Here is a 12,364-nt window from a genome sequence, read left to right as displayed (position 1 = left end):
CTCTGAGCCGTAGTTTCATTGTCTAGAAACTCGAGATTTTAAGAGCCTCCCTATAGGAGAGCCTGAGATGACACGCGGTCCTGGGAACTGAGCTCTTATGACTGTGACAACGCAGACTCTGCTTTGGCTTGACCCTCATCCCCACTCCCACCCGCTGCCCTTCCTTGTTCCTTTGACTGCCTGTATCCCTGAGCTCAGAGAATAAATGCCTAGAACTGGCACACTCAGGGATGCCGGTACTGGTCCCAGGAATGAAAAGGATGAAGAGGCAGAAGGCATTTGCGTTCTTCTGCAATGCCGCTGGCTCCTTAGGACTCTCGCCCAGTCCTTAGACCCACCACCCTGGACCCTTTCTACCGCCCACTGCCTCGGCCCACTCTCCCAAAGAAGCACCTCATTCCACAGGTGGGGGAGGGCTCGGCTGCAATGGTCCGGCTCTGGGCCCTCCCTGCAGCCCCGCCCTCCATCCCCTTCATCACCCCCTTCTGGGTGAGGCATTCGGAGCCAACTGCCACCATTCAGCCTTGGACACCTGGGCAGTGCCCCTCTGCCATCCATCTCCCTCCTCCCAGGTGCTTGACATGTAAGGCTTATCTTTTAGAATGTGAACCCTGAGCAAAGAATGTTCTAGAAAAAAATAGTGCCCAGAGGCCTGGGCCATTGTCCACCCCCCGCAGGCACCGCTGCCCGCCATTCTAGGCTTTCTCTTCTAGACAGGCCATGGGGTGGCCTAAGGGACAGATACGCCCGTGACCTTCACACGTTCTCATATCTCCGTTCCCTGGTCTCAAGTCTGCCATGATGTCTTCCTCCTTTCCTTCTCCAGAATGACTTCGGCACAGATTGTCCAAGGGGGGTGGGTGGGGACAAGAAAGCCCTGATTCGAAGAGAGGGAAGACTTGTCTGCCCCCCTCTACCCTGCGCCTCCTCTGGAGCTCCTTGGGAGCACAGGGCACGGGGCGCGGGGTGGCCGGACCCCACACAGCAGTAGGCGCTAGGGCCCCGGAGGCAGCATGGGAGATTGTTACTCCGAGCAGGTAGCAGAACTGAGCTAACCACACACCGTACCCTAAATTAGGCTTCTCAAATGCTCCGCTAATGAGGTTTAAGGAGACAGCTACGTGTAAAATACTAATTGATCATCACTATCATCTTTACTCTGGGTTCATAATTAATTCATTCATTCACGGAGAAAGGGACGGGAGAGGATCCTTCCCTGTGCACCCGGTCCTCGCTTGTTGAATCTAATATGCTGAACGTAATAAGACAGTTATTGCATGTTAAGTAAATATTCGCCAGGAGAGAAAGTGCTTATTTGGGATTAACTGTTCCGAAGGAGAGATGGAGATCGGCGCACGCCGTGTGTGCGAGCGGCCGTGTGTTTGTTTAATGCACGTTTTATTACATCAGAATGAAATCTCTGTTTAGTTACCTTCCTTCCTACAGAAGCTGCTGAGATAGCATCACTAGGTTAAACACAGATCTTCCCCACCGTGCCAGGATAATGCTGGGGATTAGTGTGGGCAGGGTGGGTGGTGGGTTCTCTTACTGACTCCCCACTAAGCAAACCTACCAGGGGTGCCAGGCTGCTCTTCCGTGGTGTGGTGTTGGGAGGAAAGGAGACTCTGTCTCTGTCTTCAGGTTCTTTTTGGCTGAGTCTGGTGGGGCTCTTTTCCATGTACCCCATGTCTACAGTCCCAGACAAGAGTTCCCCCTAAGAACCTGATTTCTTCCAGCCTGCAGTTGTGGCCAAGGCAACCAGTCGTTAAATGTGTGTGTTGTAACTTGTCTCAGGCACCAAGGAAGTCATCACTGGGGGTATTGATCTGCCCTTCATGAGAGAGAAGGCCACCCTCCCTCTCCCCTCCAGCTTCCTGTTAACGTGGGACATGGCTTCCAACCCCAGGGCTGGGTCACTGCCTCCGCCACCGGTTGAGTGCGCTCAGCCCTTAATTAAGTGGGAGTCCGGTGCCCACTGCTGTCCTAATGAACTCATCTGCCTCCACGCCCTTCGCCAGCTGCCGCAGGACCCCCCTTCTCCCTTTGTGCTCTGAGCTCCTGTTTCAGGCCCTCACTGTCTCACCAGATTATCTAGTCTCTCTTGAAAACTCACTGCAGGAAACAAACCACAGCTGAATCAGTTTGTCGAATAGGCCCACACTCCCTCTTTTAGGGAGAGTTGCAATGTTGGCTGGTCACAGAGGAAAGAACACTGAGTTGCTGCACCTTGATGTCTCTGTTGGACATATCGGGTAGCCACCCAGTGGTAGGCACTGCACCGGGCACTGGGTGCTACAGGCTTGTTCAGAATTAGGCAGTGTAGCATTTTGGAGGCACGCAGGGCTTTAAAGATGATCGCATCCAACTTCTCACTGTACAGATGCAAGATGAAAGCCCAGAGAGGGAAAGCCCTTTACCCGAGGTCACACAGCAAGCTAAGTCTTGGTTTAGCACCATTGAAAGAGTGTGAGGACCATTCATTGCAACAGTGAGCAGTCGGCACCGGGGTGCCAGCTCGTGCCAAGATTCGCTCTCTCCTCAGGATCGTCTGTGAAATGGGCCATGCCCTCGTGGGAACTAGCTCCGGGCCGGTGCGCCTGTGCATCGGCGAGTGTAAGCCAGAGTTCATGACCAAGTCCCATCAGCAGTACACCTTCGTGGTGAGTATTGGATCCAGGGCAGGGCTACAGACTCCCTGCAAGGGCTCACTTCCTTCCAGACTCCTCCACACACCTCCTCCCAAGCCAGGCACCTTCAAGACACCAGAAAAGGGACCATCTGGCCTCACTTTGCAAGCCCGTCTTTTCGAGCGGGGTGGATGTGTACTAACAGGGCTGTGACGGCTTTGTTAGTACACAGAGTTAGTACACAGAGCCAAAGGTCTGAGTTCTAAATATGGCAAAAGCAGGTGTTTCTTAGATTTCACACCTTAGAAAGCACCTCCCAGAGTGGGGAAGGGCTGCCCTTTGTCCCTGCCAGTGTGATGTCCTCTCCTAATTTCAGCCTAAAGACAGAGCACCTGAGGGACCTAATGGACAAGGTTTATATTTATCAGCAAGCTTTGCTTTCTGCCACGGATATTGTAAGTAGGAATTCAGAGGAGTCACTTGAAGTCCTGCAGGACCGTGTGTCTTTGCAGGGTCCCGGGAGTGGGGTGTGCAGGAGTCGCTCTGTGTGTTGGTGTGGTTGCATTGAAGTATGCACACATCCACACCTGAAAACATCTCTTCGTGCTCAGGCAACAGGTGCTGAAATCACCAAGGCTTTCTTCAAAGTGCCTGCCGCGTCAATAACCTGCTTCGGGGTCCCTTGAGTCCCTTTTCTGACAATTAACCTATGTCGGCCACATCCAGTGCTTCATTCGAAAGTGTGAGCACTGGGGGAGGGGTCAAACCAGCCTTGGGAAGAGTTTTGAAAAATCGTGAAACCACGCGATTCTGTTCTCTGAAGCATTGTTACTGCTTGTGGTCGGTTTTCCAGTCTCCTCCTTCCTGTCCGGCGTCTGCACCTGTTTCTTGTACTCCTGTCTCTCAGACTGGAGAGAACCGAGGCCGCCCTGCCCCCAACCTGCCCCGTCTCCTGCACAGACTGGGTTTCTGTGAGAAGTGACACAGAAGCCTGAGATGGAGAGAGAGCTAGAATGCCAGAGCAGTGGGGAGCTGTAGGGATCCTTTAGCCCAGAGGAGCAAACGAAAGCCCAGGGTGACCCAGAACCTTGCTTCTGGGCTCATGGCTAGTGAGTGGCCGATGCCGACTAGTTCGTGTCTGTGCAGTTGCTCAGTGAAATGCACTTGCCACTCTGTTCCTCTGTCCTCTCAGAAGCAATTCCTTCCTGATTTGGGTCAGCTGCCTGATGACATTTCTTTTAAGCTTCAGGCTTAGTTTTACAATGTAATGAACTTAGTAAAAAGTCCCAGGCAACAATGGACCATCCTCCCGATACACTGTATCGGATACAGGATGCGGAAGCGTGTCTAACATTTACGTACAGCTCTCTGCACCGGGCTCACTGCCGTGCCCTTCACAAGCTTAGGGAGGGCCAGAAGGACGTGCCCAGGCCATTAATGGAGGACTTTAGCTTCATGGTGGCTGATCCAGGCAGGGATGCTTTATTAAGCCCTATTGATTTTGTGCCAAAAAAATCAGTACAGGCTCTAGATAGAGAAGCATTTTCAAATTGTTCTCAATTTGTAAACTAATTGATAGATTAGTCATTGTCACCTCTGCCTTCCCATCAGTGTTATGGGCATGAGACTCCCTGGGGAGTTGATTAATGCCAAAGCGTGCCCTTTCTGTCTTCGCTGGACATGCCCGGAGCCTCTTCTTAGAAAGGGTCTCAGCTCCAGGGTTGGCAGAGAGAATGTTTTGGGTTCAAAAGGGCAGGAAAAGCACCTTTACTCCAAGCATGGACAGAGTCCCTCCTTCTGTCCTTAAATCTAACCTGGGTCCATCCCTTTGGGCAAAACCTGAGCTGTGATCCTTTCTCCGCTTCCTCCCAAAGAACCCTTCCGTGCTGTCCCTCAACCCCATCCGCGGGCCAGAGTCGGGAGGGACCATGGTGACCATCACAGGCCATCACCTCGGGGCTGGGAGCAGCGTGACCGTGTTCCTGGGCAACCAGACCTGCGAGTTCTATGGGTGAGTGGAAGCAGTACTAAGAGACTGTCCCTGTGTGGCCTGGTGAGCGTGTTCCTGTGCACGTCCACACACGTCTGCACGTCACCTCTAGGTTGTGCTACATCCGGACCCAAACACCATTCTGGTCACATGTGTGCCACTAGTCAACTTACACCTCACGTATCACGGGCTGGATCTTTCCGCAAACAATTAGAAGTGAGAGCCAAGGGACTGTCGATAAGAAAGGCACCGGGGAGCTGTCCAGTCACCATCAGCACCACGCGTTCATGAGGCCCCCACTTTGGTTACCTGAGAAACACAGACATCATGGCCTCAGCCCTTAGCAAACACACAGGCTCATCCTCAGGGCATCTCTTGGGCCTAAAAAATTGAACACTTGCTATTTGTTAAATACATCCCACGGGAATATAGAGAATCCTGAGAGAATTCTGGAAGAATCCATGGGTCAGCACCCAGCTCGCCCAGTATTTGATCATGTCATCCTTGGAGCATAAACTCCCTAGGGATGAGGACTGTGTGTTCACTTTTCTGCATAGTAGGTGCTCCGTTGATAGTTATTAACTGACGATTAGACTCGAAGTACCAGGTAAATAGTCATAATCTAGAAAAATCCAGAAAAGAGGGTGAAGCGGTGAAGCCCAGCCCCCATCTCACATTCGTTAATCCCCTTCTCCAGTTTGCTCCCTCCTGCTTGAACCAGAGTTGGGTCTCAGGTAAAGAGGGCACTGATAGACATCGATAAGGACGTGTTCCATAGTAGACAGTATACTAAGACCAAGGACATGTCCTGGCCACACCCTCAGACACAGGAAAACCCCTTTCCAAGCAGAAGATACCCCTATTTCCATGCCTGTTTTCACACCCCTTCTGCCGTCTCCCCATTAGGCGGTCAATGAATGAGATTGTGTGCGTCTCACCACCATCCTCCAACGGCCTGGGGCCGGTCCCCGTTTCTGTGAGCGTGGACCGCGCCCGGGTGGATAACAGCCTGCAGTTTGAGTACATAGACGACCCCCGGGTGCAGCGCATCGAGCCGGAGTGGAGCATCGCCAGGTGAGGCAGGGGGTGGAGGAGCACACCACGGGGTACCATCCCCTCGGCTCCATCGTGGCTTGTGAGAGGGTCCCCGAGGTCAAGGTGGCAACAGTTTGAACCTTTACCTAATGAGCCTCTGCTTCTTCCCAGTGGCCATACGCCCCTGACCATCACAGGCTTCAACCTGGATGTCATTCAAGAGCCCAGGATCCGAGTCAAGTTTAATGGCAAAGAATCTGTCAATGTGAGTAAGCCCCAGTCTGCCTGGCCCTTGGCAAACCAGTGGCGTGTCTGTGTGTTGTCACGTGAGGGACGGCAGGAGGAGAAAGTTGGCTCAAGACAGAGCCCGGAATCATGTCCCCCAACACCTGAGCCTGACAATGGTTGTGATCATAATGGTACAATCATTTCTTGTCGGGTGATATCATGAGTGCTTTGTGAGCTGATGCAGCACCAAAGGGCCCTGCTTTATGTCATGTTCACTTTGAGGTCTGATAAGCCAAGTGGTGAGAGGGTGAAGAAATTCTGACTCCAGACCCAGATGCTTCTGGACCGGAAGCGGGACACTGCCATCTGTTAGCTAAACAACCGTGATCAAGTCATGTAACCTCTCGGACCCTCCATTCCCCACACCCCAGCTATAAATGTCTCCTGCAGCCCTTGGCTGGCTCGAGGCCGGCATTTGATAAACGTTAGTTGCTGCATGCGAATAGTCCCAGCCGGGTTGCTAAGATGATCGGGTTGAATGTTTTATTTGAATCCTCTGTGCAGAGCCATGTAATTCAATTTTTTTTCATTATGGATTTTTGAAGAAGTTTTTTGTCCTAAGAGCAGAACGTCTGACAGGGTATACATTTTTTAGTTTGTTCTAGTGGCTCTTCTCTGCCAATATTTTCTGAAGCATTATTGTATTTATAATTATAGTCCAGGAGATGGTGGCATTATAAATTATGGCCATTATTTTTTAAACAAATTGCTATTATTACTGCTTCGACCTTCAGGGGATTGACTTGGCTGAGCCAGAGATAGGGAGGATGGCTCTCTAGCCACCCTCGTCTCTGACACATCCCCAGAGTGCTGGAGACTCCCTCAGGGAACAGAAGTACACAGAATGACAGGGTGCCGGAAGGCTAGATCTGGAGAGGTCCTAGGGATCCTCTGGGTCAACACCCCCTACCCCCCTCATTGTACGGTGGAGGAAACTGAGGCCAGAAAGGAATAATGCCTTGCCCCCAACCATTCAGGTAGCCAGTGGCGGAGCCAGACTAGATCCCAAGCATCCAGACTCTTCGTAACTAGACCACAGAAAATGCTCCTGGGCTTGGCATTCCATAGTGCCAGGGACGGGGGTGGCGGGGGTGGGGGGATGGGGACGGACACCTGTTTCACACCTTCATACCCACCGCGGTCACAGCTGTGTGGGCTAGGAGAGCACGTGTCTCCTCATCCCAGGTGTACAGCTTCGTCCCTCAGTGAAGAGTTGGTACCCCAACTCCACTTCTGGGCTGAGGCCAATGTCCCCAGTAGCTCACAGACCACCCCCTTCTGTCCAACTCCAGAGATGAAGTGGGAGGGTGAGGGGTAGGAATGGGAAGAAGAAAATGCCCTGAAAATTAGGTACATTTAAAAAATTGGGGTCTTCTTAAAGAAACAGATCAGGAAATGACTGCCATTGGGTAGTTCATTATACTCACAGATGCAAGGAAAGGGGGCCACACCAGTGGGGTGCGGCAGGGAGGGGGAGCAGCCGGGTAGGTGAGGAGGCAGAAGGAGAAAGGTGAACTGGGGGGGAGCCTTTGTTTTGGTTTCCATAGGAAGGAACTGGCAAGGCAAGTCGGGCAGGGTTAGGATTGGCCGATTTGGATCAGTTCAGTGGGTGGGGCAGGCGGGCTGGCCCTGGTGTCTGTACCTAGTCCTGGCAGAGGTGGGGAAGGCAGCCGGCTGCCCACAGTGTGAAAGGGGGTAGCTGGGTGTGGGCTCCGGGTTAGTTGTTTGCATTAGAAAGCACACTCTGGCAGGTAGCTCCTTGTTCACTGTCTCTTGGAACTGGGGAGGGACAGTCCCTCAGAGACAGCAAGGCCCCAGGTGGTTCACACATTGTCCACCGGCAGTTTTACTCAGAAGTTATCTCATGTCACCGGCTATTTTTTCGTATTGCGTATGAAAGTGAAACAATCTCAATAAACTTCAGTATACTTTATTTATATATAATGAATTTAAATGAAACTTTGTATATATCTGCTACATATTATATTGTATACATATTATATATTTTAGTAATTTTTTGGTGTGGTATACTGTATAGCAATCACCTTTTGAAACACACTTTACACGTTGAATTTTTTTTTTTTATCCCAGTGACTATTTTTTTCTAAAACGTGGTCTTTTAGTTGCCCTGAAGCCTAAAAGGTGAATCAATGTAAGGAGTTCTTTTTTTTTTATCCTCATCCGAGGACATTTTTCATTTTTACTCAGATAGAGCGGGAAGGAGAGAGAGGAAGAGAGAGAAACATCGATGTGAAAGGGACACATCGAGTGGCCGCCACCTACACGACCCAACCAGGCCAGGGACAAACTGCAGCCAAGGTACATGCCCTTAGCGGGAACCGAACCCAGGTCTCTGTGGACCTCAGGCCGACGCTCTAACCGCTGAGCCAAACCGACCAGGGCAGGAACTCTTTTAGAAGGACCAGAAGTGTCAGGTTCTGAGCTGCACTTATTTGAACCAGCAGAGAGCCATTCCCTAGCTCCTTCCAGAATACAGAACGGTGTGCTGTTTCTCGAACTTCAACCCTCGGGGCGAAGAGTCACAAATACAATCATCCTATATTACCCTGAGTTTCAAAACTTGAAATAGCTGATGCAAGTGCAAACCCAAGCTAACTCGTGAGCAGTTAGCAACGTTTGGGCATGAAAACACGGTCAACTCATGAGCGGTCGACAACTGATACAGTACAGAGGGAATTTTGGAGAAAGTATGTGACTGACAGGGTCAACCTCCAAAGGCTGAAGCGTTATTCTGGGGGAGCCACTTGGGAAGGCCTTCGCCACACCTGCCCGGTGTCTCTGGGAAGGCTCGATGCTGGGGACTCTCTCCCCGCACAGAAGCCTTCGCAGCCCCAGGCAGGAATCTCCCAGCGGTTCCTCCAGCCACCACGACCTCAGTGCCTCACGGAGTTAGGACGTTGTCCCTAGTGCCTCCCTCTGGAGAGTCGAGGGCCCTCCACTTCCACAGTGACGGCGGGGCCTGCAGGCTGGTCGGCCTGGAGGAAGGGCCTGGCGTCTGCCATTCTCCATCCAGCCTGGCTCCACAGTGGGAAGCTGGTGAACTCTGCCCTGGGCCTGCTCCTTCTGGATGGGGGGAGAGAAGAACTCGGCCCCTCCGCCCAGCCTGGGTCCCCTGGCAGCCTCAGCCGACTGGGGCCTCTCCTTGCCTTTGGGTCGTGAAGCAGCCCCCGTGAGAAGTGAGAAGGGCCAAAGCGAAGGCCGCAAAACCCCGAGGAATGTTTGGCAGACAAAGTGCCGATGCAGCACAGGGCAGGAAGCACAGAGGCCGCTTGTCCGGGCGCCCAGGCTGGGGAACTGGAACAGCGGGGCGAGGATGGGCTGGGGAGAGAGGAGATGAGCTCTGGCTGTGCGTCTGCCCAGAGCCCCAGTTTCCAACTCCCTGGCTCACCTCCACATTCGACTGCACCCGCTGCCCCCCCATTTTCCTCATACCCGTGTCCCCAGCTGGAACGCGGAAGGGACATCAGGCTTCTAAGGGGCCGCTGAAGTGTGAGCTGAAAACGGTGGGAATGGGAACTGACCTCCCGCGCGGCATGGAGCCCCGGGGAGCTGTGGCTTTAAACTCAAACAGCCTCTGGGAATGGAGGGTCAACCCCTGGCCTTGGGGCTCCGACCTGAGCTTTGCAGGTGTTCACCTGTCTGCAGTTTTACACACGGCCTTGCTCTCTGAGCATGGAGTCCGTGTATGTGTGTGTGGACCAGACACACATGTGTGGACCTGCCAGGATGGTGTGACCTTGAGCAGGCCTCGTTCTCACAGGTGCCCTTGCCCGCTGATGGGCCGCGTGGCTCCCAAAGCCGAAACTGAACCATGGGGCTGCTGAACTGTGGGGCCAGGAGTCCAGCTTTTCTGCCCAAGCCCCAGGCGGGGCCTTCAGCAGCCCCACAGCTAAACCAGAGGAGATCATGATATAATTCGTGCTAAGCAGGGGTCGCCCCAGCTAGGATTTTATTTGGGAGACCAGGGTCCACCAAAAAAAGAAAGGACATTCTGAACTCTGTGTCGGTACTGAGGTTGCATCCCCTGGCAGTTCGGCATCACTTGGTTGGAGACGAGAGAGAACCTAAGTACAGCATTTAAGAGAGTTGAAGGCTCCATTCATTCATTAATATAGTGAATGAACATTAGCTGAACACCTACTGTGTGCTGGCAGAGTGCTTATCTCGTGCTACATCCTGCCCCCCCCACACACACACACACACTCACACTCACACTCACACCCAGCACTACACATGCATTTCCCTCAAACCCACACTGTCTCATCCCTCAGCTTTGGCTATTGTTCTGTCTGCCTGAGATTTGTTCCCCTCCCCCTCCCTCTCCTTGTCTAGTGAAGTCCTTGTGGTTCTTCAGATTAAATGTCATTCATTTATTCCAGGGCACACTTCTGCGAGTCATACACACTCACACACATTCACGGCCACACAGACAGCCCCCCAGGACCTGGGGTCCCCCACCAGGCCTTCCTCACATCATTCTTGCCCCTGCTCTGTTCCCAACCTTCTGCCAGGACTGGATTATGCTGGTTGAATCGTGTGTCTCCCCCCGTAGACTGTGACTATTTCACTAGATAACCCCACCTTCCAGCACAGCACCTGCCACAAAGGGCCCTCAAGCAATGCTGGTGAATGAATGGATGGATGAATGAATGAAGTTAAAATGCAACCCCCCCAAAAAATCATTTTCACAGCCCTTTTCCTCAAGGGGTTCACTATCTAATGAAGACCAGTCAGTAACCTAACAGTGATGGCCAAGGCAAGCAAAGGATGGGGGGGCAGCCACCCCCCCTCCCCCAGGTCACACAGATGTTTCAGTGCTGTGCTCTGGGCCTCTCCAGGTGTGCAAAGTTGTGAACACCACCACCCTCACCTGCCTGGCACCCTCTCTGACCACGGACTACCGGCCCGGCCTGGACTCAGTGGAACGGCCAGACGAGTTCGGATTTGTCTTTAACAACGTCCAGTCCTTACTCATTTACAATGACACCAAGTTTATCTACTATCCCAACCCAACCTTTGAACTACTCAGCCCTACCGGGATCTTGGATCAGAAGCCGGGATCCCCCATCATTCTGAAGGTAGGAATTCAGGGAGGGCAGGATGGGAGGGAGCATCCCCTCTCTCCGGGCCTTCTTCCTTCTCCTCTCTCTGCACAATGGACTCACAGCGCTGTCAGCTCCCCGGAAAGGAGCTTGTTTCTAGGTATTGATCCATCAGGCAATGCACAGGGTGGGGCAAAAGTAGCTTTGCAGTTGTGAGTATGTGAAACGCAGGATTTATTCTTGCATTATTTATTAATTACTGCATTCTTTTCCCTACGAACTCTAATCGGCTTTCGCCCCACCCTGTATCTTGAACCTGGGATTCCTGAGAAACACTTTAGAATATTTCTGTTAGTTCTTGTGAGCTGTGGCACCCACAAAGGTCTGCAGCGAGTTGAAAGTAACCAGTGCCTTTGCCGCCCGCTTTGGTGGCTGCTGTAACCCACGTGCGTGTTTCAGGAGGCCACGGGTCCCCGGTCCAGGGGTTCTGTTTCTCCACCACTTCCGCTGATCTCCCATGTGTCCCCCAAATGATCACGTGCTTGGTGTTGTCTCCCCCCCTCTCTCTTTCCTACTCGCTTCCTCTTGCTTTCTCCCCTCTGTTCGCTTCATCTCTTTCTCACTCAGTTGTGGCTGTTCCAAGTCTTATCCCAAAACTTACCATGGAGTCACCCACTGGTTTTTGCATTGGTACCCGTTCCTCTTAATTTGTCTCCTTAATCTCTTTTTAAAAAAGGAATTAAGCCCTGGCCGGTGATGGTCAGTGGTTAGAGCATCAGTTCACGGACCAAAGAGTCGTGGGTTTGATTCCAGTCAAGGGCACGTACCTCGGTTCTGGTTCGGTCCCGGCCCTGGTCGGGGTCCTGTGGGAGGAAACCAGTCGATGTGTCCCTTTCACATCAATGTTTCTGTCTCTCTCGTTCTCTCTCTCCCCTCTCTCCCTCCCACTCTATCGGATGATAAATGGAAAAACATTCTCGGGTGAAGATTTAAAAAAAAAAAAAAGCCCATTAAACTTCTGAGCGCGTGTGCCAATTATTCCTATTAAGATTACTGTTATCTACAGGGCAAAAATCTCTGCCCTCCTGCCTCCGGAGGTGCCAAACTCAATTACACAGTGCTGATCGGAGAGACCCCGTGCGCCGTCACGGTGTCCGAGACGCAGCTCCTCTGCGAGCCCCCCAACCTCACGGGGCAGCACAAGGTCATGGTGAGTGGCCCTTCCACTGCCCCCCCCCCTCGCCGTGCACACGTGACCTGTGTAAGAAAGGCTGCCTCTCTTCCTGTCCCCATCTCGGCCCCACGCCCCGGTGCAGGGGGTGAAGCTGAGAACAGAAGCGGGGTGGGAGGGTGGATAGTCA

General features: G+C 52.6%; 1 protein-coding gene across 1 annotated transcript in view; it reads left to right on the top strand.

The window, feature by feature from the left end:
• PLXNA2 (plexin A2) overlaps nucleotides 1–12,364 on the top strand; it is a 205,189-nt gene that overhangs the window by 174,919 nt on the left and 17,906 nt on the right. The window contains exons 14-19 of the mRNA XM_036272998.1: nucleotides 2,543–2,660; nucleotides 4,502–4,638; nucleotides 5,524–5,691; nucleotides 5,824–5,917; nucleotides 10,800–11,039; nucleotides 12,070–12,213. Of these exons, the coding sequence (XP_036128891.1) occupies nucleotides 2,543–2,660; nucleotides 4,502–4,638; nucleotides 5,524–5,691; nucleotides 5,824–5,917; nucleotides 10,800–11,039; nucleotides 12,070–12,213 (901 nt within the window). The remainder of the gene's footprint in view (nucleotides 1–2,542; nucleotides 2,661–4,501; nucleotides 4,639–5,523; nucleotides 5,692–5,823; nucleotides 5,918–10,799; nucleotides 11,040–12,069; nucleotides 12,214–12,364) is intronic.

This window comes from Molossus molossus, unplaced genomic scaffold (assembly GCF_014108415.1).
Source record: "Molossus molossus isolate mMolMol1 unplaced genomic scaffold, mMolMol1.p scaffold_m16_p_20, whole genome shotgun sequence".
NCBI lineage: Eukaryota > Metazoa > Chordata > Mammalia > Chiroptera > Molossidae > Molossus > Molossus molossus.
This window is presented reverse-complemented; position numbering and strand designations above follow the sequence as displayed.